Source organism: Barbus barbus (assembly GCF_936440315.1).
Source record: "Barbus barbus genome assembly, chromosome: 5".
Lineage (NCBI taxonomy): Eukaryota > Metazoa > Chordata > Actinopteri > Cypriniformes > Cyprinidae > Barbus > Barbus barbus.
The window spans coordinates 35,151,389-35,178,498 of NC_136733.1; the positions used below are offsets into that span (position 1 = coordinate 35,151,389).

The 27,110-nt window shown below is 39.6% G+C and overlaps 3 protein-coding genes across 5 annotated transcripts; 2 read left to right on the forward strand and 1 right to left on the reverse strand.

The window, feature by feature from the left end:
* Positions 1-222: 222 nt before the first annotated feature.
* On the forward strand, positions 223-6,985 carry ube2g1a (ubiquitin-conjugating enzyme E2G 1a). Of its 2 annotated transcripts, XR_013784247.1 has the most exons (7): positions 223-398; positions 2,648-2,750; positions 3,020-3,117; positions 3,568-3,746; positions 3,963-4,086; positions 5,291-5,933; positions 6,111-6,943. XR_013784247.1 is itself a non-coding variant. In XM_079417505.1 (6 exons), exons 1-5 carry the CDS (start codon positions 353-355, stop codon positions 4,047-4,049), a joined length of 513 nt encoding a protein of 170 aa, XP_079273631.1. In that variant the 5' UTR covers positions 223-352; the 3' UTR covers positions 4,050-4,086; positions 5,291-6,985. The 2 variants fall into 2 exon arrangements, 1 of the variants encoding a protein (XP_079273631.1); XM_079417505.1 differs by having other exon boundaries at positions 5,291-6,985.
* Positions 6,986-7,542: 557 nt separating this feature from the next.
* Positions 7,543-24,932, forward strand: ankfy1 (ankyrin repeat and FYVE domain containing 1). 2 transcript variants are annotated; one of them, XM_079416661.1, is made up of 25 exons: positions 7,543-7,577; positions 9,517-9,721; positions 10,367-10,485; positions 10,613-10,748; positions 12,598-12,721; positions 13,328-13,477; positions 13,876-14,041; positions 14,243-14,447; positions 14,545-14,613; positions 14,993-15,192; positions 15,286-15,383; positions 16,098-16,308; positions 16,400-16,498; positions 16,586-16,739; positions 20,377-20,545; positions 20,704-20,822; positions 21,048-21,204; positions 21,351-21,551; positions 21,638-21,814; positions 21,909-22,056; positions 22,201-22,291; positions 22,404-22,528; positions 22,640-22,786; positions 22,881-22,971; positions 23,123-24,932. In XM_079416661.1, exons 1-25 carry the CDS (start codon positions 7,568-7,570, stop codon positions 23,253-23,255), a joined length of 3,504 nt encoding a protein of 1,167 aa, XP_079272787.1. In that variant the 5' UTR covers positions 7,543-7,567; the 3' UTR covers positions 23,256-24,932. The 2 variants fall into 2 exon arrangements, with proteins under 2 accessions (XP_079272787.1, XP_079272786.1); XM_079416660.1 differs by lacking the exon at positions 7,543-7,577 and having other exon boundaries at positions 9,208-9,721; positions 23,123-24,918.
* Positions 24,498-26,432, reverse strand: LOC306869757 (neuferricin-like). Its single transcript, XM_079416662.1, has 5 exons — positions 26,293-26,432; positions 25,878-26,089; positions 25,663-25,803; positions 25,230-25,416; positions 24,498-25,158 (listed from the first exon to the last, which is right to left on the reverse strand). Exons 1-5 carry the CDS (start codon positions 26,376-26,378, stop codon positions 24,981-24,983), a joined length of 804 nt encoding a protein of 267 aa, XP_079272788.1. The 5' UTR covers positions 26,379-26,432; the 3' UTR covers positions 24,498-24,980.
* Between the last annotated feature and the right edge of the window lie 678 nt (positions 26,433-27,110).

The window sequence follows — 27,110 nt, forward strand, 5'->3', positions numbered from 1 at the left end:
GCATATAAAAATATGCACACAGTTCATGATTTTACTTTTATCATTTTCTGCGTGAATTTTTCAACAATGTTGTTGTTGTTGACTTAACAACATTCTGGAGTGCTTACATTTAATCCCGCAGTCAACGCCATTACTGTTTGTTATAAATAAGTGTATGTGTTTAAGACATGCGCGAATCCTCCGCCCATAAGTACCCCTGGAGCGCTCTCTCCTCGCTGCCTCACAGCGCATGCGCACAACGGAGCAGAATGTTGAGCAAAACGGACTAGAGCAGAAACGGAAAGACGCGCAAGCAAATTCAAACATATTTTTTCCTTAGTTAAGTTAAGAACTGTCGACCTAGAATATAAACATGACGGAGCCACAGTCAGCACTGTTACTCAGGAGACAGCTAGCAGGTAATTTTTGAAAGGCTGTTGTCAAGACCAGGCTAACGAACCGGTGAACGTTTAGCCTGCCAATGCAGTGGAGACGGAGGTGTTAGCAGTTAGCCGCTAGTTTAGCTGCTAACGATCGCTGTATTTATCGTAGCGCACTCGTTAGCAGCTAAAACACCCGGCTAAAGGCTAACTCTGCCGTCTTTTGTTATTTTTAAATGCCTTTTTGGTACGTCTAACAATTGAATAGGCATCTGTGAGCCGTGAAAATACAATTAAAATGACAGTACGCGTGCATTATTTTGATTTCATTCAGTTCGGTGGTGTAAATGTATAAAAGTCAGGCACTTTCGTCTGTATCACACCGGCGGCGCCGTTCGCAGTCGGCTAGCCCGTGTTTTGACATCCGTGTCCGGACGCAGTTTACACAGGCGCACCAGCAGTCGGTATATCGTCTCATTAACGCAGAGAAACTCTGTCATTGGCTCCGTTTCCGTTCACCGTCTTGTCACGATCAGTCGAATCAAAATTGTTGTCACTAGGCGCAATGGTGAGATTTCGAAGCCGAACATTGTGTGCCATGTCCCCGCAGCGGGGTGATCAAATCCCTTTGTTTTTCTAGGCTGGCTAACAGGCTAAGCTAACAAATTGATGGCTGCTGTTTGAACACCAGCTCACCGGTACAGCGAGAACTAGAGACCCCCAGTCCAACTGTACTGTCGTAATACACGTACATACGCGTATAACACCAACCTCATACTTTATTTATGGCCAAATGCTTAACATGCTGTTATTAGAGTCGTTGTTAGTTTGTTTCTCCCGTTCTTTGTCCAGTACACACTGAGCAACATGATCCGTGAGTGTCAGCTTTACTCAACTCAAGCCAGAGGAGGATTTCTCCACTGGGCCCCATTTGCGCAGTGTAGCCAGTGAAGTGAATTAGTTGCAAAGGGGTCAAACTAAACCAATTACGTGAGTTTTCTTGGTTTAAACTTGATGTACATGTCAGACCATGTTTAAAAATGTTAGATCAGGTTCCTGACAGCTGTCTCTTTGCAGCATGGACAGCTCAAGCAATCCCATCCCCCCCCCAAATTACTCATCTTACACATGCATAGAGGCAACTCGCCTATTTCTTTCCAGGCACCCTGTGCCTGTCATGGCTTCAGGTTCTGCTGTGGCCTTGTGGCTGATTCACTGATTCAGGGGATCAGGGCTGTTTTGGTTGTCTCCTTTCAGCAGGACCAGCATAGTGAACTCATCAGCCTTGTTCTAAACTCAGTGAACCCTCTGAGGGAACAAAAGCCTCACAACATGCATTTATGCGGAATTGTAAAGATACGGGCCAGGAAAATGTAGGCACAACTTGTGAGATCTTAACTTCGTAAGTCGTAAGTGAAGGTCTGTTCACACAAAGAACGATAACTATATGTGTCCACAATAATGTTTTGTTAATTACAAGTGCACCTTGCAGTTATGCCATCTGCCACTTTAAATGCTCAAGCTCTTTAAACTGGGGTTAATTCTGATTGGTTGTCAATATTTATATTATGCAATATGCATCAGCTAGAAATTTTTTTTGAAAGTGATTCCAATGATATTGTTTCTCTGTGTCATTGTGGTTGTGATGTAGATTTATTCTAATAGAACTGCAACGTTTGCTAAAACTTTATAGTTATTGTCCTTGGTGTGACAGGCTCTTTAGAGTAATTGTGCGACATTACTTTGCAATAAAAACACGAATAAGTGCGTTAGCATTGAAGCTAGGTTTGTTTTAAATGTAGTTTAAATTGAGTCACTTATTAAGAGCCAAACAGCAGTAAAAGACTGTCTTGTCCTGTTGTGTTGTAGAGTAGCGGCGCTTAGTAAGAATACCAGACTGTCTTAATGATTCATGTGCTCATAAAAGTGACACATGTATATGACTGGATTACCCAGCTGTCAGCTTGTTTTTGTCAACAAGGTGGTCCAGTGATTTTGTTTTGCTCTCTCTTGTAAGAACATGGAAGTTCAAACAGAGCGTCTGAGACTACAGGCCAATGTTCTTTGGCTTCAGGCTCAGATGATCTGATAACAAAAAGGCAAATTCTTGACTGAAATGCTGCACAGATGCAAAAATAGTTTTGATTTTGCAACTGTGGTTGTAGGGCGTACTGTCAACACCCATGTGAAACCACAAATGCCCCTTTTGATCGGAAATGTCACATTTGTTTTTCCCTCTGTCATATAAAATGGCTAATCAGTGTCCTCATGTCCTATTTTCCTGACAGAACTGAATAAAAATCCTGTGGAAGGTTTCTCAGCTGGTTTGATAGATGATAATGACCTTTACAGATGGGAAGTGCTAATAATCGGCCCTCCTGATACACTTTAGTAAGTCTTTTTGCCATGTCACATAATTCTTACTAAACAAGCTGTTATGAGCATTTAGTTTTTTGTTACTTGGAAAAGTCATACATGTTTGCAACAACATGCAGTGAGTAAACGATGGCAGAATTTTAATTTCACTTCAATATTATAGAATCAATTTCAATATTAGGTTATATGCAAAACATTTTAATACATTGCATCTAATGAATGTACCACCACAATATTACTGCTGAATAACACTTTAAGCCTGCTATGTTTTTTTCTGTTTATAGTGAGGGTGGTGTTTTTAAAGCCCATCTTACGTTTCCCAAAGACTATCCTCTCAGGCCTCCTAAAATGAAGTTCATAACAGAAATATGGCATCCAAATGGTAAGTATGGGTTCATCACACTGGGTTCTTTACATTTTTTTCAGATCAGTGTACATAAACCATTTTTATATAAAAAAAAAAGACTTTTCAGCTAAAGCTTTTTTTGTTTTGTTTTGTTTGCAGATTTCCACTGAATTTAAACATCCATTATTCTTTCAGCTGCACTTACTAATTTTTCATTAATTGATAATGCAGCTCGCTTGGACTTACACCAACACCTAGCATTGTGAATTCAGCCTCATAAAATTGTAGCATAAACCTTTAAAATTATGCACATTCTTGGGTGTTGTTGTTAGCCATTTATTGGTGGTAATTTAATAATGCTATCAGCCACCATATTTATGATTTCCAGTCGTCTATTAAATTAAATGTAACAGTAAAAGTGGTTAACTGTAAGGCTCTGTAATAACTGACGTCAAATCTCATGTCTTCTCTCTGTATTGTTTGCAGTTGACAAAAATGGTGATGTTTGTATTTCGATATTGCACGAGCCGGGGGAGGATAAATACGGCTATGAGAAACCAGAAGAGCGCTGGCTCCCCATTCACACCGTAGAGACCATCATGATTAGCGTCATCTCAATGCTAGCTGACCCCAATGGAGATTCCCCTGCCAATGTTGATGCAGCAGTAAGTCTAATGCTTACTTGTTAAACCTACTGAACTTGACTGACTATAGATGTTCATCAGTAGATATTTAATAAATAAATTCCTACATGTTCCATCGTGTGCACTTTAGCTGAATGTGATGCTGTACTTTTCACCATACCTAACCTCTTAAATGAGAGAAATTACATTTCACCTTTTTTTTTAACGTGTATTAATTTTATTTGTTTAATATTTCAGAAAGAGTGGAGGGAAGACAGACATGGTGAATTCAAAAGAAAAGTTGCCCGCTGTGTAAGAAAGAGCCAAGAGACTGCCTTTGAGTGATATTAATCTAGCAGCTTGTAGCTTCACTATTTTCAGGGTAAGCAAGTGGACTTTTACCATTTTATTTTACTGCCACCGTCTTGTGACTTTTTTTTTTTTTTTCTCCCAACTTGACTGACTAACAGACAACTCCCAAACACAGAGCCAGAAAATGCAAAGAACCATTATTGCAGGCTTTAAAGCCCCACCCCTTAGCTGACTGGGGTTTTATCCTTGATGAATGGTGGCAGTTATCCACCTTCAGACTGGATGTGGTCACAGAGTAGATCTACAGGCTTTTTATCACCACGTTGATTTACATGATTTTATTACCATGTTGATTTTTAAATAAATTGTAAATGATGCATTAAAATGTATCTGCATGTGAAAGTTATAGAAAGTTTGGAAAATATTACTGACACTTGTACAGGATTAAAATAACACAATTTTTAAATTACTTCACTTTACCATACAGAGCTAATCCCCTCAGAATAGAGCTTTTGTCAGAGTAGAGTTCTGCCATAGTAATCGTGCGAGCTAACCTGTTATAACAAGTTCCCAAAGCTTGTTCTAAATGGAGGTTCAGTGGTAAGATGTTAGGTAACATTAGTGTGTCTGTTGTCTGCTTAGACTGTCTTAGGTAAGCTTAGGCCTCTCAGGGCTTATGAAATATTTTCACTGTTTGCCTCTTATTTGCACAGTTGCAGTTTTCTTTAAAATGGTATACATATAGTTTGGGGTTGGCAGGAAAATATGTTTTTTTTTTTTTCTCACCAAGGCTGCATTTATTTAATTGAAAATACAGTATAAACAGTAATAATACAAAATATTACAAATTTGGTTTCATTATATTTTTAAATGTAATTTATGGCAAAGCTGAATTTATCAGCCATTATTTCAGTCTTCAGTGTCCTGAGTCCTGAAATCATTATAATGTGCTGATCTGGTATTTAAGACGCATGTTATTTTTATTATCAGCATTGAAAAGAGTTTAACAACCCTTTTTTTTTTGGTGTAAATAAAAAAATTAATAAAGTTCAAAAGAACTGTGTTATACATTTTAGAGTCACTTTTGATCTATATAGGACATCTTTGCTAAGAAAATTAATTTCTTTTAAAAAAATTGTACTGGCCCCAAACAAAAAATAAAAAAAAAGGTACATATTTTATATCTAAAGATCTAGTTAGTCTGGCATTTGGTTTATTATATGCTGACATTTGTTGAAATACCTCTAATATCATAATGTCTGTGTCTTTCACAGGTCTCCAGTTGAGAAACAACATGGCACTGTTTTCTTGCACTCTACCACCCTATTGCTGGACTGGTTTTCACTGAATGTTGGCAGTAACAGACTGGCATTAATAGGCTGCAATAGAACATAAGGCCATCACAGATGCTGACAGAACACGCCGAGCAAGTGCCAACAAAAAAGAGAAAAAAAACCTAAACAATTATGCTTTTTTTTTTTCTTTTTTTTTTTTTTCTTCTTTTCCAAGTCTTTGAACTGATACAACTTTTCAGGAAGAGATTGTAAAGATGTGTACATAGCACAGACATAAAAACCGGATAATATATAATAACTTGTTCCTATCCATCCAGCAAGACTTAGTACCAAATAAAATAGCAGTTCTGTAAGTTAGAGTGTGACATCATGTAAAGTTCTTGAAGACTATAGTTCATCTCCCACCCTTCCCCTCAGGCTGCCTTACAGCTAGTGTACATCAGATCTATTACAGGTGCAAGTGGCCTCAAATACCCACTTGTCAATTTGAACAAAAGTCTGCTTTGGCATTTTTCACTCAAACTCGATCCAGTTTTAGGGTGGGGAAGGCAGGGGTAAGCTATCGATAGGATTCAAAGCATGCTCGTCATGATGGAATGCTTTCTCAATCGGGACACTTCAGGTAAAAAAGCTGTAAAGCACGGTCGTTTTCTAATTAGGGGTCATGAAGGTATTTCTCTGATTTGGTTTTAAATGGGGTGGGCGGGGGGAGGGGAGTGCTCTTATCTCGGCTGAAAGGATGACTGCATTCTGAGTGTCAGGTTCTCATCTTTTCTCTTTTGTCGTCCATTTGAGGCAGGGAGGCAATGGCAAGGAAACCCGTCAGATGTGATTTTTTTTTTTTTTTGCATGTTTTAAGTTCTCCTTTGTTTTCAAAAGTGCCTCCAGTTTAAACCACTTGGCTTGTTATGTGCCCTGCATCAAACAGGAGCTAAAGGGAGGAACATGTTTAAGAACTGCTCAACATCCTCTCAAGCTTGTGTGAATGTGAGGTTTTTTTCATAACCCTTGTACCAGCATTCTGAATTATTTTGGTGTAGCAATAACTCCGCTTTGCCCACATAATGTGCGGACATCTTACAATTGGATATTGGTATGCGATTTCTAGTAAAGATTCTCCCTTGTATCAGAGCATAATTTTTTTTATTTATTTTTTGGGGGCTTGACACCTCTTTTGTGTGGTTTCTTTGATAGGTTTCTTAGCCATGCTTTAAATGTAGATTTCTTGCAAACAGTTTCTGGGATTTCAGATGAGGTGTGTATGTTTAAGGGCGATTGAGCAAAGGTGTGGGTGTGTGTGTGTGTGTGTGTGTGTGCGTGCGTATGCCTGTATCCCACTCTCTCCTCCCACAATCTTTAATGCTCTGGTTAATTTTATTCTGGCTCTGACAGACTACTGCAGTTCTTTTGCCTAATGTACAAAGACAAAATACCGATGTATATTTTTCATGTTATGGAAATTGTCACCTCTAGTGAGTTCTTCTAAAATATAATTTTTTTCCAATACTTTTTTGAGTGTGCTGTCTGTGTTTTAAAGTGTTGTCACAAACTTGAAAGTATTATGAAATTTATCCATTCATCAATACCAGCTTAACTACAAATGTATGTGCTTTTTATTAAAATGATTCTTTTCAAAACATGACAGTTTTACATAAACCGTTGGCTGAAAAGTCTATCTACTGTTCTGCAGTTAAGACATTTTTGTTCTGTATAGCTTTATTTTTATTTGTTACAGCAGTTTTAAGTTCTTTATGAGTTAGATGCCAAGACAACATTTGTAATTTCTTTAAGGTATTTTCTCTTGTCTATTATTTCAATTAGTTTCAATTTCACAAAAAAGGTTTTTTTAATAGTTTTAGAAAACAATAACAACATTGGCTAGGACAATATTGCACCCTCGGTGATGTAAGTGCCATGTAGACTTTTATATAACCGATTAGGCCCTATTTTTAGAAAGGGTTTTGGAGATGTGAGCCAAAGAGGGCATTTATCTAAATGTAATTCCCTAATGTCTCTGGAACAATCTTGAGGAACATGTTGGCTTTTGGTCAAAATAAGCTTAAATAAGAGTGCATATTAAAGACCCCATGTACAGTTGGTTTATTTGGCACACAGACTTGCACATTATTTAAACTGTCATTGATAATACAATTTACAAACGTAATGCATCTCTGGCTCAGTGCTTCCACACACACACGCTCCTCCCAAATGAAAACCTTCCTCTCGCGGTATCAGGCGACCAGCCACGGATCCAACATGGCGGAAGGTATGAGAATGGTTTCTTTCTTTTTTTCACGCCCTTTCTGTTTATCACATGCAGCGGTTGTACTTTTACACGGTGGACAGACCTAATAATGCGTTTAACTGGTATCAACACAGCCAGTTGCTAACAAATATTGCGTACCTCTGAAAAGAGCCTCATTATTGATTCGTTTTTTCCAGCTAACGTTAGCTGGTTGCAAGTCAGGTGGTGGGCTGGGCGGTGGTAATAAAGATTTGCCGGGTGATTTGAGCTCTCGTGTAAAGAAATATAAGATAAATATTTTTTCTAAAAGATGTCTTAAGTTGTTTTTGTCGCAGAACGTCCAGCGTTATGATTCTGAAATGGAAATTGATTTTCGAATCATTGTCGTCATGTATTCTGATTTTGCGCTTGCCTTCCAAGTCGCTTTTCATTAGAATTTCTCCTTTTATTAATCTCTTATCCTGTTCTTCGTAATCTCAAATGATGAATTCATTTGAATGTATAAACTGGTTTTTAAATCTGACAATGTATTGCATTGTATATTTGATATATTTCAATATATAACATGACACTATGATAACAGTAGAAAATAAATTAATGTATAACTTAGCTCTTCAATGTTGTTGTTATGTACGGATAATTTTGCAACCGTTTCTTTTATCAGCTCATTTGTGACATCTTCCTTTATCTTTGAATTTGAATTTGAAAATAATAATACATTTAAATTCCATCTTCTTCAAATAACATAAGAACGCGTTCACAATCTTTTTGTCATGTTTACTTATTTTTATTTTTTTTAACTGATAAGCTAATAAGTCTAATGCATTTGTATAATAATAATAATGCAACCATGTTAAGTTAGTCAAAAGCATATTGGTTGAAGCCATGGTTGGTAATTTTATAAAGCTTTACCTCTTTCTGAATAAAGATTAATAGAGCGATTTATTGTATACTAATTACACAATTTCCAGATAGTCGAGAATGATTTTTTTTTTGTCTGATTTCATTGTGTAATTCATGTAAATACTTGTTGATATTGCAAGCAGGTTATTGCTTCACAAAGTTCCCTGTCATCTGATTGACTGATGAGCTTTTTAAATACTTTATTGGACCTATTTGGATGGTTCTGAGTTGCTGATTGCTTAGGACACTGTATTCCTGAATCTAGGCTAAAGGCAAATGGCTCACATATTAAACTGAGAACATGCTAATCCTTTGCTTACAGGCGCACAGGCTTAATTGGTTGCAATGACTAGGGTAGACTTTTCTTTTAGCAAAAATTGCAGCTGTCATATAGTACATTTACACCTGGTGCTGCTTGCTGTTTTTTTAGCAACATTCAAAGATTTTCCTGTGTCAAATGGTAGCACATTATTAGACCGGCTTTCTCAGCACCTAAGCTTATGTAGTGCAAAGTGTAACCTCAGCATTCTAGAGAGATACATAGAAATGAATTCAAGGAAAGAGGAAGGAAGCGGCCCAGTGTTGGAATGTAGGTTAAGCTGTGAAATCCTCTAGTTACAGATCAAGGCAATTACCACACTGCGGCTGGCGAGTTTAAAGTTGGTATTTTGTGATTTGAGTGGAATGATATGGATCCTGAGGGTGTATATGAACACTAGTGTTTGTTGTTCATGAATTAGACCATGTTGAAAGTGTTTTTACTTTTCAAAAAGCAGAAAGACAGTTTTCCTCACGTATCGTTGCTCAACGTGTTTGGGAAGTCTGTCTGTGTCAATGGTTTTCATATGAAATTTGTGTTTTGTCCCTCTCTTTCTCTTCTTCATGGCATTTCCACTTCCCTTTTGCATTACCCATCACATTTCTTTTCACTTGAACTGTTTATTACCCATACATTTTCTCCTTGTACCCCATGTGCTTATTCGTTGTGTTCCACTACTACTTGTCATCTCTCCTCTTCTTGCCCCTCGTCTCTCCATCATTTTCATAATACCTGCAGAGGAGGTGCAGAAATTGCAGAAGCACCTTGCTCTGCTGAGGCAGGAGTATGTGAAGATGCAGCAGAAGCTGGTGGAGACGGAGAGGCGGTGCTCCGTGTTGGCCGCCCAGGCCTCTCTCACCGGCTCCACCTCCCAGGCCAGTGACTCCTTCATCAGCCGCCTGCTGGCCATCGTGGCTGACCTTTATCAGCAAGAGCATTACAGGTGAGCACTGGATGTGAGCTGTCACTTACTGTTAGATGAGGTTGTATTTAACCTCAGAGGCAAAAGAAATAGGAAATAAAAAATATGCACAATATTAAACATTTTCTTATTAATTAACATAATTATTTTCTTATTAAAATTAGCATGGATTATATATGCCAAATTATGTATACTTGCAATACTTGTTACCATATATGGTTTATAGACAGGCTTTATTTTATGTAAAACTTTTTTTTTCTTTGTTTTTTGTGGTGAAATATGACTTAGACATCTTTGTTCAGCTCTTGACAGTTTTTACAAGATTCACACAGTTATTGAAAAATGTAAGTTTGTCTGTGTCTTTGACTTGATTTGAATTTTTGCTACCACTAGTGTAATAAAGTTTTGATTTGCAGTTTCATTTTGCTTCTAAGTGCATTAAAGCTGGCTGAAAGGGTTTTATTATGTCTGCTGGGTCTGTAAAGTTAGGACGTTATTTCTTTATATTGCACCATTCTTATGAAGTTACAGAATGATCCGTTTGAGATTTGAACCCAGACTGTAGCATAATACATAAGCTGTAATGCGATGGTAGCTGATGACTGTATATATCACAGGGATGCTGTGTAAAGTCAGTATGACAATATCAATGTTATATTCTCCTAGTGATCTGAAGGTGAAGATTGGACAGCAGAAGTTCAGTGCTCATAAATTCGTGCTGGCTGCTCGGAGTGAAATCTGGAGCTTAGCCAACATGGCCTCCACCTCAGAACTGGACCTCTCAGGTAACAATGGCTTCTCTGTTTCCTACAACCCGCACTAGAAAAGTAGGATGTCTATATTTTTTTCAAATCCTTCAAAACTGAACCTGCTGTTGGATTCTTTCCTGTGCTTTCCCATGTGACTTCCTAGATGCCAAACCAGAGGTTGCCATGGCAATGCTGCGCTGGGTGTACACAGATGATCTGGAGTTGAGTGGAGACGATGGCTTCCTCCTCGACCTGATGAAGCTGGCCAACCGCTTCCAGCTCCATCTTCTGCGAGAAAGGTGGGAAGAGTGTCTTTAGAATAACAGATGCAAATGACTGGATAGATTTATGACTCATGTTGTGTCTTTCTTTACATCTGATTGTGATTCACCAGCAGAAAGGTTACCATGTAACTGCTGTTATCGAATCACTCAACATATTAGAATTTCAACTACAAGTATATAAAGCACCCCTCAGCATGGATTGATGTAAACACAAAGTCTTTTGTTAATGAATATTATGCTTACGATTTCCGCAATGCGGAATCAAGACATGAAAAACGGAATTTACTGTACAGCACGGAATGTCACAGAATTTGTCACAGAATTATTTTATATATATATATATACACACACACACTCACCAGCCACTTTATTGGGTACACCTGTACAATTGCTTGGTAACACAAATTGCTAATCAGCCAATCACATGGCAGCAACTCAATGCATTTAGGCATCTAGATGTGGTGAAGACGACTTGCTGAAGTTCAAACCGAGCATCAGAATGGGGAAGAAAGGGGATTTAAGTGACTTTGAACGTGGAATGGTTGTTGGTGCCAGATGGGCTGGTCTGAGTATTTCAAAAACTGCTGATCTACTGGGATTTTCACACACAACCATCTCTAGGGTTTACAGTGAATGGTGAAAAAAAGATAAAATATCCAGTGAGCGGCAGTTGTGTGGACGAAAATGCCTTGTTGATGTCAGAGGTCAGAGGAGAATGGGCAGACTGGTTAGAGATGATAGAAAGGCAACAGTAACTCAAATAACCACTCGTTACAAGCAAGGTATGCAGAATACCATCTCTGAACGCACAACACGTCGAACCCTGAAGCAGATGGGCTACAGCAGCAGAAGACCACACCGGGTGCCGCTCCTGTCAGCTAAGAACAGGAAACGGAGGCTACAATTCGCACAGGCTCACCAAAATTGGACAATAGAAGATTGGAAAAACATTGCCTGGTCTGATGAGTCTCGATTTCTGCTGCGACATTCAGATGGTAGGGTCAGAATTTGGAACATGGAACATGCATGGATCCATCCTGCCTTGTCTCAACAGTTCAGGCTGGTGGTGGTGGTGTAATGTGTGGGGGATATTTTCTTGGCTTTGGGCCCCTTAGTACCAATTGAGCATTGTTTAAACGCCACAGCCTACCTGAGTATTGTTGCTGACCATGTCCATCCCTTTATGACTACAGTGTACCCATCTTCTGATGGCTACTTCCAGCAGGATAATGCACCATGTCACAAAGCTCAAATCATCTCAGACTGGTTTCTTGAACATGACAATAAGTTCACTTTACTCAAATGGCCTCCACAGTCACCAGATCCCAATCCAATAGAGCACCTTTGGGATGTGGTGGAACGGGAGATTCACATCATGGATGTGCAGCTGACAAATCTGCAGCAACGTCATGATGCTATCATGTCAAAATCCCTGAGGAATGTTTCCAACACCTTGTTGAATCTATGCCACAAAGAATTAAGGCAGTTCTGAAGGCAAAATGGGGTCCAACCCGGTACTAGCAAGGTGTACCTAATAAAGTGGCCAGTGTATGTATGTGTGCGTGTATATAATATATAATATATATATATATATATATATATATATATATATATATATATATATAATATAAATAAAAGTGTGATGTTAAAATCAGAAGGTGAAATATGGAAAAGGAATAATGTATTAACCCATATAAATGATAAATGGTCATGTGACAATAGGGCTAATTCTTTTTTTTAAATAAAGAGAAAATAATTTGAAATTTTGCATTTAATGAGCATATCTAAATTTCAAAATTGAGTTGTCGATGTTTAAGAATAAGCAGTGAGCTCTATGAACACATACACTGTTTTTCAAATGCAGATGTGAGAAAGGAGTGATGTCATCAGTGAACGTGAGGAACTGTATCAGGTTCTACCAGACAGCCGAAGAGCTGGACGCCACAACATTGATGAACTATTGCGGAGAAATCATCGCCAGTCACTGGGTGAGTCAGAAGAATTGAGTCATCATCCTCATCCTTGGATAAACCCATCAGATGTGGAATTCATTCTATAGATACGCATAGCTTTGATGTTCATTGCATTTGCCAGTAATATACTACAGTTCTAGGCATCACTTTATCAGCAATAATAAGATACATATTGATTAATAACCTGACAGATTCACTGAAAAATAGCCTTCCTCTTTGGCTCTCTGTGTAAAAGCAGCAAGATTTTGTTGTCCTTGATGTTTGGAGTCTCTTTTATGACTCCTTGTAAATCCCCACAAGGCATAATTATTGATTCTCAAGGTTATGTTTATGACCAGGATGGTAAAGGAAACACTGTGGTGGGTTTACAGATGCTCTCTCCACGGAGCGAAACCAAACACATTGATATGGGCTTAGAAGACCTTGAACAAGACCTTGATATAGACCAGAGGGAGATTGAAATTTGCATAATAATTAAAGAAGTCACCTGCTGTTTTAAAGGAGGAAATTATTCCGCAATGCGTTTTTTTTGAGTGTGTGTTAATGTAGAATGGAGAGTTTCCAAATGAATAGATGCTTAAATATGTTTCATATTTTCTTTTTCTTTACCCTCTCAAACAGGATGATCTTCGGAAAGAGGACTTCAGTACCATGGATGCTCAGCTGCTCTATAAGATGATCAAATCTAAGACCGAGTACCCCCTTCATAAAGCAATTAAAGTAGAACGAGAAGATGTGGTCTTCCTTTATCTAATTGAGATGGATGCCCAGGTAAAAAGCCAGCACTGAATCAAAGACGTTTTACTGCCATTTAAACAGTGATTGAAAATAAATCATATCTAGTGATGTTTTTGTATGGTTAATGTTTTACCTTATTGGTAGGACAAATGTTTCTGAGCATACTTTATTTTAAGGTCCAGTTCTCACTATTAACTAACTATTAGCTATGACATTTGCCTCAGTAAACTCCTAATTTGCGGTTTATCAATAGTTAGTAAGGTAGTTGCGAAATTTAGGATCTGGAAAATGGTCATGCAGAAAAAGGCATTACTATGTGCTTTTTAAGGGTCGACGAACAGCCAATATGCTAGTAATATGAATGCCAGTTAATAGTGAGAATTTGTCCTTAAAATAAAGTCGACCCATGTTTCTTTTATTTAATTCCTAAGTTACCTGGAAAGCTGAATGAGCTGGACAATAATGGAGACTTGGCGCTGGATCTGGCTCTGTCCAAGAAGTTGGAGAGCATCGCCACCACACTGGTCAACAATAAGGCAGATGTTGACATGGTGGACCAGAGCGGCTGGAGTCTTCTTCACAAGGCCATCCAGAGAGGTGACAAGCGCTTGTATTTGGCCAGAGGGAATAATCGAATGTGGCACTTTTTTTTTTTTTTACAACAAATCTGAAGTTGGCACAAAGCCACCTTCACTTACAAAAGACTACTGCAACAATTTTAAGAACCATCAAAGTTTATTATTTTCATTTGGTGGTCTAAGTACTCTCCCCATCTTGTGTGTTTCTCTTTATTTTTAGGAGATGAATTTGCCTCCACATTTCTGATCCGCCACTCTGCACAGGTGAACGCTGCCACAGTGGGGGCAGTGGAGACACCGCTTCACCTGGTCTGCTCTTTCAGCCCAAAGAAACATAGTGGTGAAGTAATGGCTGGCATGGCCCACATCGCTGAGGCTCTGCTCAAAGCTGGTGCCAACCCGAACATGCAAAACAGCAAAGGACGGTGGGTAACATTAAATTTTCTGCATTAATGACTGTTTATGGGGGTAGAACTTATTCAGTGTATTCATCACTTAATATTTCCATTGTCTAATTCTTAGGACGCCATTACATGAGGCTGTGGTGTCAGGAAATGAACCGGTCTTTAACCAGCTGCTACAGTGCAAACAGTAAGCTTAAACGTTCTTTATCTTTTTCAAAACGAATGATTGTTGAAATGAATGGAAGAGTATTCTACGTAAAATATCTGTATGCATGTAATACACAAAGTTATCTAAAACTTGTGTTTTAAAATGTACAAATGCAACAGTGTATCCCAATATGTGTTTTTTGTGATTAAGGAACTGGATTTAATATCAAAATGTAATTTGTAATCTTTATCTTGACTTGGACTACCAAGAGTTAAATATAAATAAACATTATGTATTTTTCATGTCGTATAAATAGTAAAGTATAAATGAGCAAGTGTATTAGTATGCTAGCGTTCTGAACATAGAGAGTTGCCTCTATCCCTGGTGTAACACTGTAATCCCTCCTCTTCGTGCTTAGATTGGACCTTGAGCTGAAAGACCATGAGGGCAGCACGGCACTGTGGCTGGCTCTGCAGTACATCACTGTGGCTTCTGACCCCTCCGTCAACCCTTTTGAGGATGAAGCTCCGGTTGTGAATGGAACCTCATTTGACGAGAACAGTTTTGCAGCGCAGCTTATACAGAGAGGAAGCAATCCTGATGCACCAGACTCCAATGGTACCGCACATCTTGCACTTTATAAAATGTCTATCTGTGTCCTTTTAGTCATTGCACCTTTCATACCAGTTAATCACGACATCTCGTCCTCAGGTAACTGCCTCATGCAGAGAGCAGCCATCGCAGGAAGTGAAGCAGCCACTATCTTCCTGGCCACACATGGAGCTAAAGTCAATCACACCAACAAATGGGTAAGTCTGTCAGCTTTGATTAGAAATCCAGCCGCTTGTTTGAACATACATACTCATTTACAGAATTAGAATAGTGTAGTCATCAAATCAGTTAAATACATATACATTACTGTAAGATCATTTTTTAAAAGAAATTATTTTTTTCAACAAGGACACATTAAATTGATCAACAAGTGACAGGAAAGACATTTGCGATGTTATAAAAGATTTAATTCAAATAAATGCTCTTGTTTTGAGCTTCAGATTGTTCAACAGTTTTCAGCATTGATAATAATCAGAAATGTTTCTTGAGCAGCAAATCAGCATATTAGAATTAATTCTGAAGGATCATGTGACACTGAAGACTGGAGTAATAATGCTGGAAATTCAGCTTTGCCATCATTTTACAATTTAAAATATTTTAAAATAGAATGTAGTTATTTAAAATTGTAATATTTTACAATATAACAGTTTTTGTTTTTTTTGTTTTAACATTGCATGCATATTGATAAATGCAGCTATGGTGAGCATAAGAGACTTATTTTAAAGACATTTGAACAGGATATATAATCTGAAATCTATGAATTACATGTAATAAAATGTAGTATTTACAGGCAATAACGTAGTAGTAGTAGTAAAGAGGTGGATTATTATAAATATGATTAAATATTTATTATTATTTTTATATTTCTTTTTTCCCCTTCTGATATTTTATGATCAAATTTTCATTTTTAGGGTGAGACTCCCCTCCACACGGCTTGCCGCTGTGGCTTGGCAGGGCTGACAGCAGAGTTGCTCCAGCAGGGGGCGAATCCTAACCTGCAGACTGAGTGCGCCCTGCCTGACGGAGTTGAGAAAAGCCAAGGAGTCTCCCTGCAGAGTCCGCTCCACCTGGCCATCATTCACAACCACCCAGATGTAGTGTCTGTCATACTAGAGCAGAAAGGTGAGGGATGAGAGAGGATGTTTGATTTCATTGTTGATCTATGCATCTCTGCCATCTCTTGTCATAACTGTATTTTTGCTCCATTTCATAGCTAATGCACTGCATGCCACCAACAACCTGCAGATCATCCCTGACTTCAGTTTGAAAGACTCTATGGATCAGACCGTTCTGGGTCTTGCACTCTGGACTGGTGGGTTCTGTTAAAATCTTCTTCTGCGAGTTCACTTTTTATGCAGATCTTTCAGTTTTTCATGTATCATCTTATTTACATCACTAGGTATGCACACTATTGCCGCACAGCTGCTGGGTTCTGGAGCAGCTATTAATGACACCATGTCTGATGGACAAACACTACTGCACATGGCCATTAAGAGACAGGACAGTAAGAGCGCCCTCTTCCTGCTGGAGCACCAGGCCGACATCAACGTCAGGTACTACACCTACCTGATAGAGCTATAAAACGTTGGTTAGCATACAGTGGGGAAAAAAATTATTTGATCCCCTGCTGATTTTGTACGTTTGCCTACTGTATGATTTTAATGGTAGGTTTATTTGAACAGTGAGAGACAGGATAAAAACAAAAAAAAAACACATTTCGAAAAGGTTATAAATTGATTTGTATTTTAATGAGTCAAATAAGTATTTGACCCCAATGCAAAACATGACTTAGTACTCAGTGGCAAAACCCTTGTTGGCAATCACAGAGGTCAGATGTTTCTTGTAGTTGGCTACCAGGTTTGCACACATCTCAGGAGGGATTTTGTCCCACTCCTCTTTGCAGATCCTCTCCAAGTCATTAAGGTTTCGAGGCTGATGTTTGGCAACTTGAACCTTCAGCTCCCTCCACAGATTTTCTGTGGGATTAAGGTCTGGAGGCTGGCTAGGTCACTCCAGGACCTTAATGTGCTTCTTCTTGAGCCACTCCTTTGTTACCTTGGCCGTGTGTTTTGGGTCATTGTCATGTTGGAATACCCATCCACGACCCATTTTCAATGCCCTGGCCGGCTTCAATGCCCTGGCCCTGATGTACATGGCCCCGTCCATCGTCCCTTTGATGCAGTGCAGTTGTCCCCCAAAGACACCCCCAAAGCATAATGTTTCCACCTCCATGTTTGACGGTGGGGATGGTGTTCTTGGGGTCATAGGGAGCATTCCTCCTCTCCAAACACGGCAAGTTGAGTTGATGCCAAAGAGCTGGATTTTGGTCTCATCTGACCACAACACTTTCCCCCAGTTCTCCTCTGAATCATTGGCAAAATTTAGACGGGCCTGTACATGTGCTTTCTTGAGCAGGAGGACCTTGCGGGCGCTGCAGGATTTCAGTCCTTCACGGCGTAGTGTGTTACCAATTGTTTTCTTAGTGAATATGGTCCCAGCTGCCTTGAGATCATTGACAAGATCCTCCCGTGTAGTTCTGGGCTGATTCCTCACCGTTCTCATGATCATTGAAACTCCACGAGGTGAGATCTTGCATGGAGCCCCAGTCCGAGGGAGATTGACAGTGATTTTGTGTTTCTTCCATTTGTGAATAATCGCACCAACTGTTGTCACCTTATCACCAAGCTGCTTGGCGATGGCCTTGTAGCCCATTCCAGCCTGGTGTAGGTCTACAATCCTGTCCCTGACATCCTTGGACAGCTCTTTGGTCTTGGCCAAGGTGGAGAGTTTGGAATCTGATTGATTGCTTCTGTGGACAGGTTGTCTTTTATACAGGTAACAAGCTGAGATTAGGTGCACTCCCTTTAAGATAGGGGAGCAAATACTTATTTGATGCATTAAAATGCAAATCAATTTATAACTTTTTTAAAAATGCATTTTTCTGGATTTTTTTGTTGTTATTCTGTCTCTCACTGTTCAAATAAACCTATCATTAAAACGATAGACTGATCATTTCTTTGTCAGTGGGCAAACATACAAAATAAGCAGGGGATCAAATAATTTTTTCTCCCACTGTACATCCCCCAGACATGTTGAGCTGTGGTGTTAATGTCAGCAGTGAGGGTTTGAGTCCTGCCTGTCGTGCGTCTCAATCCCCTCTCTGCTATTGCTGAAAGAGTAGACAAATGTACAGGTGCATCTCAACAAATTTGAATGTTGTGAATTTTTTTTTTGTAACTTATTTCAAAAAGTGAAACTTTCATATTTTCTAGATTCATTACATGTAAAGTAAAACATTTCAAAAGTTTTTTTTTGTTTTAATTTTGATGATTAGACCTGACAGCTCATGAAAGTCAAAAATCAGTATCTCAAAATATTAGAATATTTCGTAAGATCAATAAAAAAAAAAAAAAACAGACAAGTTTGTTTGCAAAACAGACAAGTTCAAGTTCTTTAAAGTATGTTAATTTCTGCACTCAATACTTGGTCGGGGCTCCTTTAGCACAAAATCCAGTATCAGTGAGGTGTGGCATGGAAGCGATCAGCCTGGGGCTCTGCTGAGGCATTACTGAGACTTCAGCTCGTCTGTATTGTTGGATCGACTGTTTCTCATCTTTCTCTTGAAAATATCCCATAGATTCCATATGGGATTCAGGTCAGGCATGTTGGCTGGCCAATCAAGCACAGTAATATCATGGTCAGCAAACCAAGTGTTTTTGGCACTGTGGGCAGGTGCTAAAGTCCTGCTGGAAAAGGAAATCAGCATCTCCATAAAGCTTGTCAGCAGATGGAAGCATCAAGCGCTCCAAAATCTCCTGGTAGACGGCTACATTGACTTTGGACTTGATAAAACACAATGGACCAACACCAGCAGACGTCACAGCACCCCAAATCATCACTGACTTCAGCTTCATTCCACTCCTTGTGAAGCTCTTCCAAGTGTTTAAATCAGCTTTGCTTGACAGTTTTCTCAAGCCTGTGGTCATCCCTTTTGCTTGTGCACCTTTTCCTACCAAATTTCTTCCTTCCAGTCAACTTTGCATTTAATATGCTTTGATGCAGCACTCTGTGAACCACCACACCTTTCAGTAATGACCCTCTGTCACTTACCCTCTTTGTGGAGGGTGTCAATGATTGTCTTCTGGACCACTGCCAAGTCAGCAGTCTTCCCCATTATTGTGGTTTCAAAGAACAAGAGATACCTGGAATTTATACTGTAAAGGGAAAGGAAAGGAAAGGAGGTTCGGGGGTTCGGTGCCTTGCTCAAGGGTCTCACCTCAGTCGTGGTATTGAGGGTGGAGAGAGGGTTGGTTATTCACTCCCCCCACCTACAATCCCTGCCGGACCTGAGACTCGAACCCACGACCTTCAGGTTACAAGACCCTGGCTGTATCCGAAATCGCCCCCTATACCCTCAAATAGTGCACTATTTGAGGGGACGGCCATTTTAAGTGGTGTTCGAAACCTTAGTGGATGTTCTCGAGTGCACTCATTCAATCCCACAATGCACCGCAAAAACGAGTGTACAAGCGATGTACACTCAACGGCTAGAGAATCCCCAGAATGCACTGCGAGAGTCGCGCGCCGAGTGAATTCCCGCGTCTCACCAGAAGATGGCGCCCGCAGCTGAATCATCCATTCATTGATTTTAGAAGCGCTCGTCCACGGCGTAATACAGTGGAATACAACAAAGGTACAAAATTAATTGTAAATTGACTATTAGGGTTTATACATAATTTCTGTCTTACTATTGGAGCTGCCCGTTTCAAATGATTATTTAACAGGAAGCAAACTATGCAAAAGCGGCAGGACTTCCTTCTGGTGCACTTAGTGTCCGAATTCACTCACTCGTTTTCATTCACTCCTTCAAGTGAACTATATGAGTGGACTAATGTAGGGAATAGTGAATGAGGGTATAGGGGGCGATTTCGGATACAGCCCAACTCTCTATCCATTAGGACTTTCATGAGCTGTAAGGTCTAATTATCAAAATTAAACCAAAAAACTTTTGAAATGTTTTACTTTACATGTAATGAATCTAGAAAATATTAAAGTTTCACTTTTTTTAAATAAGTTGCCAAAAAAAGGAACTTTTTCACTGTATTCTAATTTTTTGAGATGAACCTGCAATAGCTGATAATTTATGAAAACCTGAAAATAAATCCTCAAACTACTCATGCTTTGTTTCAGGACCCAGGAGGGGCAGACAGCTTTACAGTTGGCCATCAGTAACCAGCTTCCTTTAGTAGTGGACGCCATCTGCACAAGAGGAGCAGACATGGCAGTGGTGGATGAGAAGGGTGATCCTCCACTCTGGCTGGCTCTAGAAAACGGTTTGGAGGACATTGCTTCCACACTGGTGAGAACTTTATTCTATTTACCAATTGGGATCATTAAACTGGGATTGCTAAACATTTTATATCATCTTGAAACATTTAGTTTTCCATATTTTTGTTTAAAAATAATGCTTTTGATAAGTTGATTTGACTTGATTTTATTTATTAATTAATTAATTAGGTCAGGCACGGGTGTGATACAACCTGTTGGAGTTCAGGGCCTGGAGGATGTCAGCAGACTCTTCTCCACAGAGCCATCGATGAGAACAACGAGATCACTTGCTGCTTCCTTATACGCAGGTTTGCAAAAGATCTCATGACAGGTCATCAAAAATACATTTTCAATATAAAACACCAACTGATTGGTGGTGCTTCATTCCTGTAGATTCCTGCAGAGATGAATATATAAACCTAGAAACGAGTTAGCACTTTAGCATTTCCAGTTCCATTGTTTTTTGGTTAAATGCCTTAAAGTTGTGTAATTAACTCAAGCTCAAGATATCATTGATCTCAACGTGTTTTCAGTGGCTGTGATGTGAACAGCCCGAGGAGGCCTGGTCCTAACGGTGAGGGAGATGAAGAGGCGAGGGATGGACAGAGCCCACTGCATCTGGCTGCGTCCTGGGGACTGGAGGAGGTGGCGCAGTGCCTTTTGGAGTTTGGAGCCAATGTGAACGCACAGGTTCATACAGATGCATAAATTCACTCTAGTTATTTTTCTTTAGATGACAGAACGCAATTTTAACAGGTGCTTTATGCAGATATGTTCCATGAACGCACACAGTTTGAATGCCTTTATAGTTGCAGTATCCATTTCTCTGTATGCAGGATTCAGAGGGTCGTGCTCCCATCCATGTCGCCATCAGCAACCAGCAAAGCATCATCATCCAGCTGCTTATCTCCCACCCTGAAATCCGGTTGAATATTCGAGACAGACAAGGCATGACGCCGTTTGCCTGTGCCATGACTCATAAGAACAACAAGGCTGCCGAAGCCATCCTCAAGAGAGAGCCTGGCGCTGCTGAACAGGTGTGCAGGCTGGATTATACCCGCATACAAAGATGAAATATATGTGTGATGTCACAAGCCACTGGATCAGTGTTCTCTGTCTTTAGGTGGATAACAAAGGTCGCAACTTCCTGCATGTCGCCGTGCAGAACTCTGACATAGAGAGTGTGCTCTTCCTTATTAGCGTACAGGCCAACGTGAACTCCAGAGTGCAGGACAGTGCCAAACTCTCTCCTCTACACCTGGCCGTACAGGCGGGATCAGAGATCATTGTCAGAAATCTGGTAAAGCAAAGATTCATTTATTTTATTTTATTTTTTCCAAGTCAAAAACTAAAACATATATTTGTGTTTTCTCTTTTGTATGTGTGGATTGCAGCTCTTGGCTGGTGCTAAAGTAAACGAGTTGACCAAGCATCGTCAGACAGCACTGCATCTCGCCGCACAACAGGATCTTTCCACAATCTGCTCTGTCCTGATTGAGAATGGCGTTGATTTCGCTGCAGTAGATGAGAATGGAAACAATGGTAAACTATTAGTTAGCAATAGTTACTATTAGTTAGCAACTACCATTGCAGTAATAGTCAGTAAATCATTACAATATTAGCACAAAAAGTACATTATATTATTCCTGTATCAATGAATTCCATTGCATCATTTCCTTCTAATAGCACTTCATCTGGCCGTGATGCAGGGGCGTCTGAATAATGTGCGTGCTCTACTCACCGAGTCCAACATAGATGCAGAGGCCTATAATCTCAGGTTTGACTCGGAATGTCTCACTCCACAAATATATAAAAATAAAAAACACAATGTGCAATTTTCAGTGACATTCACAAACTTTAATAGTTCTGCCCTGTTTTCTTCTCTCTAGAGGTCAATCTCCTATGCATGTCCTTGGTCAGTACGGGAAGGAGAACGCGGCAGCCATCTTTGAGCTGTTTTTGGAGTGCATGCCTGAGTATCCCCTGGACAAACCAGACAATGAGGGGAACACAGGTTGGTGAAGTACAACCATTTTGATTATACGGAAATTGGTAATTTCCCATAATAATAGCAATCATGCCATTTTGATTGGATCAATGATAGTTGATGCTTTTCTCCTTCCAGTGCTTCTGTTGGCATATATGAAAGGAAATGCTAACCTGTGTCGTGCCATTGTGAGGGCAGGAGCCCGACTCGGCGTTAATAACAACCAAGGCATCAACATATTCAACTATCAAGTTGCCACTAAGCAGCTTCTGTTCCGTCTGCTAGGTAAGAGATATAGGTTTAGTGTTTCTAAGACATTTACATTGCTGGTAGTTGTTATATCTAACTAGTCTTATGTATCACATTTTGAACGGTTCAGATATGCTATCCAAAGAGCCCCCATGGTGTGATGGTTCAAACTGCTATGAATGTATTACCAAATTTGGAGTGACCACCAGGAAACATCACTGGTATGCAGGCAACATATACACTGTTCAGTCTTTTTACTTTATAAAGAACACACTCTTCTTTCTCTTCATATTATTACTCCATTTATGATGATCTTCCTTTGTCCTGCCACCGAACAACCCATCCTTCATTATCTTTTTCTTTCTCTCTTAGCCGCCATTGTGGCCGTCTTCTCTGCCACAAGTGCTCTATAAAAGAGATCCCCATCATCAAATTTGACCTGAACAAACCTGTGCGTGTATGCGACATCTGCTTTGATGTGCTGACATTGGGCGGCGTTTCCTAACACACGAGAGCAATGTGAAGGACGGGCACCAGCCAAGCTGAGCATGAACCCACGGGCTGGGCCTCGGAGGATGAAGAAATGGAGTAAGACACAAAGACAGGAAGAGCCGTTGAACAAAACCATTCCATTCTTGTCAAAGGAAAAAATACAACCATAACAATCTGTTTGTGTTCTAGCAGTACTTCTTAGAAACAAACTATTTTATGTCGAGGATCCAGATTAAAACTTGTGGAATGGTGATGCAAATGAAAATTGTAGTTCCGAGTTCAGCTTTTGGCAAAACCAAGTGTGATAGGAGAAGGACAACTACTATAAAAAAGAATCATAGGGGTTTTATACAGGGCTAATGTACTATATGGACACTATATGATTATTATTAGTACTTAATTTTCCATCAGAATGACAAGACTAGTACATGATTCCCACGTGCAATCATGCCGTACTCAAATTGACTTTTTTTTTTTATATATAGATTGATTAACCCCAGTTTGAAGTAGATACAACATCTTATGAACATTTCAAGGAAGTGTGTTTAGTGTTGAATTCTGCTGGATATGAAGGGATCTGTGAAAGGTAGCCATGTTTTAAGTAGTGTGAAGCCTTAATCATACTGTGCAGGGTCTTTCAGTTGTTGTATTGAGGTTTTGAACACATTTTAACCTCTCTGGAAGGACATTTCTCTTTCTCTGGAGTTCAAATCAAAACACTAAGAGAGAGATGGAGAAATATTCCTTGCTAGGTTAATGTTATGTCATTAGTAACATGGTCACTTAATCATTTATGAATCTGCATATTCAGTGGACTTTATTTTAACTGATCCAATATTTTACATCATACTAAAATCTGAGAAACACTTCAGATTTGGAAGTGTTCTGATGTGGATTTCAAATTGTTTGCTGTGATTCTATTAAGCCGGACTGGTGCAGAATTCTGACATGCTTACTATGCATATGCATGACATCATTTGTAGCCTGTTTATAGTCATCATTGCATCATAATCACACTTTATTAATTTCTATACATTCCAGTTAATGTTTGCCCTGCAAGCTGGCGCTGGGGAGCTGCTCGCTTGGTCTTTGTTTTCAAAAGTCTTCTCGGTGGCGTACCACGTCACATTATGTTGACCTATCAAATTTTAAATGCTTTTTCATGTCCATGCATAACAGGTGCACTTTATCAAAGTAATTTTTTTTACATTTCTGATAATATTTCAAAGCTGATTGAGTTTTTGGTTTGTTTGTGGGGGGGAGGGCCAAGTCCACAGTCTGTTATTGGTATTGTTAAATTGTACAGACAAATGTATAATATTTTTGACCACTACAACTGTTTTGTACTTAATGCAGGTTGTGCTTTTTTGTCTATGTGACAAACCTACAATTTGGCCTCTGTTTAATCTTTCTGCACATTGTATGGTATCTGTATGCTCAGATATTTAGCCTGTCGCTGCCTCTAGTATCCTTTTCAAGAAAGGGAGGACATCTTTACATAAAGGACGATTGAGAAAAAAAAAAACTATAAAATTGTCTTATTGAACATTCTTGATTTTATGGCACAAGTAATATACTTGGCCACAAACTGCAATGAAATTAAATTAGAAACATAACTATATAAATAACAAGCAGCAGTCACTCACTTGGAATGTGCCTGCTACAATAAACCCATCAAAAACATTTCTATGAAAAATTTGTCAAATGAAATACAGTGACTCTGATGAATACTTGTAGCTTAGTCTTTAGTGATACGACAGGACTCTGCATGAGGAGGACAGTCTTTGTACTCTCTGAGGTTTCGGTTCTCGGCATGAACAGGATCTGACAGTCTGATGCACACACATCGGGAATGGCCAGACCCAGGGGAGAAAAGCATTCTGGGTACTCCAACCCAGTCCCTGTGAATGCCACCACTACAAAAAAATAAAGCTGTGGTGCATTTTTTAGGAAACACGTCAAATGTTGGTTAAAGCAACAAAATTACCTCATTGTAGAGCACCATACCCGTCCCCCACTGGCTTCACTCCACTCCGAGTTACAAGCCGGGTACAGCTGCATCTCACTCTGAGCCTGGGCTTTTTTCTTCAACCCCTCAGACAAGAAAGCCTCAACATGTAACAAAGCATCAGTGGGTTGCCCAGTTTCTGTGTAGAATCGGCCTATCAGTTTACCTGGAGCACAAGGGCCATACAGACACACCTTAAAACGACAGTTCACCCTGAAATGAAAAATGTGTCATCATTTGCTCTAAAATATAATTTTTTTTTTTTAATAATAAAATTTACATGCATAAAGACAATATACAAAAATATTCTAAGAAGGTTACATTAAAGCAGGGGTAGCCACATGGGTCCTGGAGTGCCGATGTCCTGCAGAGTTTAGCTGAAAATGGTCATCGAATGTCATTTGGGACCCACCTACTGGAGTGTAGTCCTTCTGATAAAATGACAGCCATTCATAAAGAGCCACAATCTGGGAGTCAGTGAAATCCAAGACATCGCTACTTAAGCCAGCCTCTGTGAAATCGCCTGTAATAAACGCCCTTGACGCATCTTTCCCTGCAGAAACAACACACAGATTTCAGCCATCTCTGAAGTCACTCAGTGGCATGTAAATTGCATAGTAAACTAACCTGTGAAGAAGTGGTAACCGCCGCCAGGGCCGTAATGTTTCCGCCCCTTTTCAACGTTAAACACCTGTCCTAAGATCGCCAGGTACAATCCTTTACTGTTCTCTTCTCCGTTGTATAAAGACAGCTCATCTTCGGTCAGCATGCGCCCCGGAGCAGATGCTGGCCCATCACTGACCTGCTGCCGCAGCCACGACTCCAGCACATTCACAACACTGCCATAGATTAGGGGTGGTGGTGGCGCAGTGGATAAGACGCATCCCTTTGGTGTGAGAGACCCGGGTTCGAATCCACTGTGAGACACCAATGTGTCCCTGAGCAAGACACTTAACCCCTAGTTGCTCCAGGCGTGCGACCTCTGACATATATAGTAATTGTAAGTCGCTTTGGATAAAAGCGTCAGCTAAATGAATAAATGTAAATGTAGATCGGGACTGTGAGCCACTCCGGCATCGTCCATACCGCCAGGACCATTGATATAAGAGCTACTAAATATTTCAGCATCGTGCATACTGTGTATAAAGACGAGGACGAAATGTCAAGCAGTCAGCATTTAACATAAGAAGTATTCCGTACCGCACAACACATCAGTATAAACAATATCACATTTGTCAACATGTTTCCGGGTATGTGACTGCGCATGCGCTCTTTGTTCTGTAGTGAGGGGCTACTGAAAATTTAAGCTTTTTTATATTTATAGCTGAAAGGTTTTTTTTATTTTTATTTTTTTATTCAGTTAACATTAATCAACACTATAGTCTAGATAACAACCGAAATAAAAAATGTAATTCAAATAAATAGGCTATGATTTGTGATGGCCTTTTAATAGAAAGATCTAAACTGTGAAAGTATAGCCTGGTTACTCTCAGAATAAGACTATATATGCTGCGTCCCAATTCGCCTACGTATACTATGCCCTAAAAGTATGTACTATTTTTGTGAAGAAAAAGTACATACTTTTGAGTATGTAGCACAATAGTAGGCATGCTTTGGGACATACTACTTCGTCATAGCTGCTCCTTAAACGGACTCTCTGTTGCTTAGTTACGTGCATCCTGTCACTGTTTAAAGTAACCTGTCAATCATCTTGTCACAGTTAACATCATCCACATTTCGTTTAATTTGATTTCCGAGAGAAATTAAGAGGCGCATCGCGGGTCTTTCATGCCGAAAACTCTGCTCATGTGTTTGCATAATGATGCATTTAAAAGGTAATGAACAAACTTATCATTATAA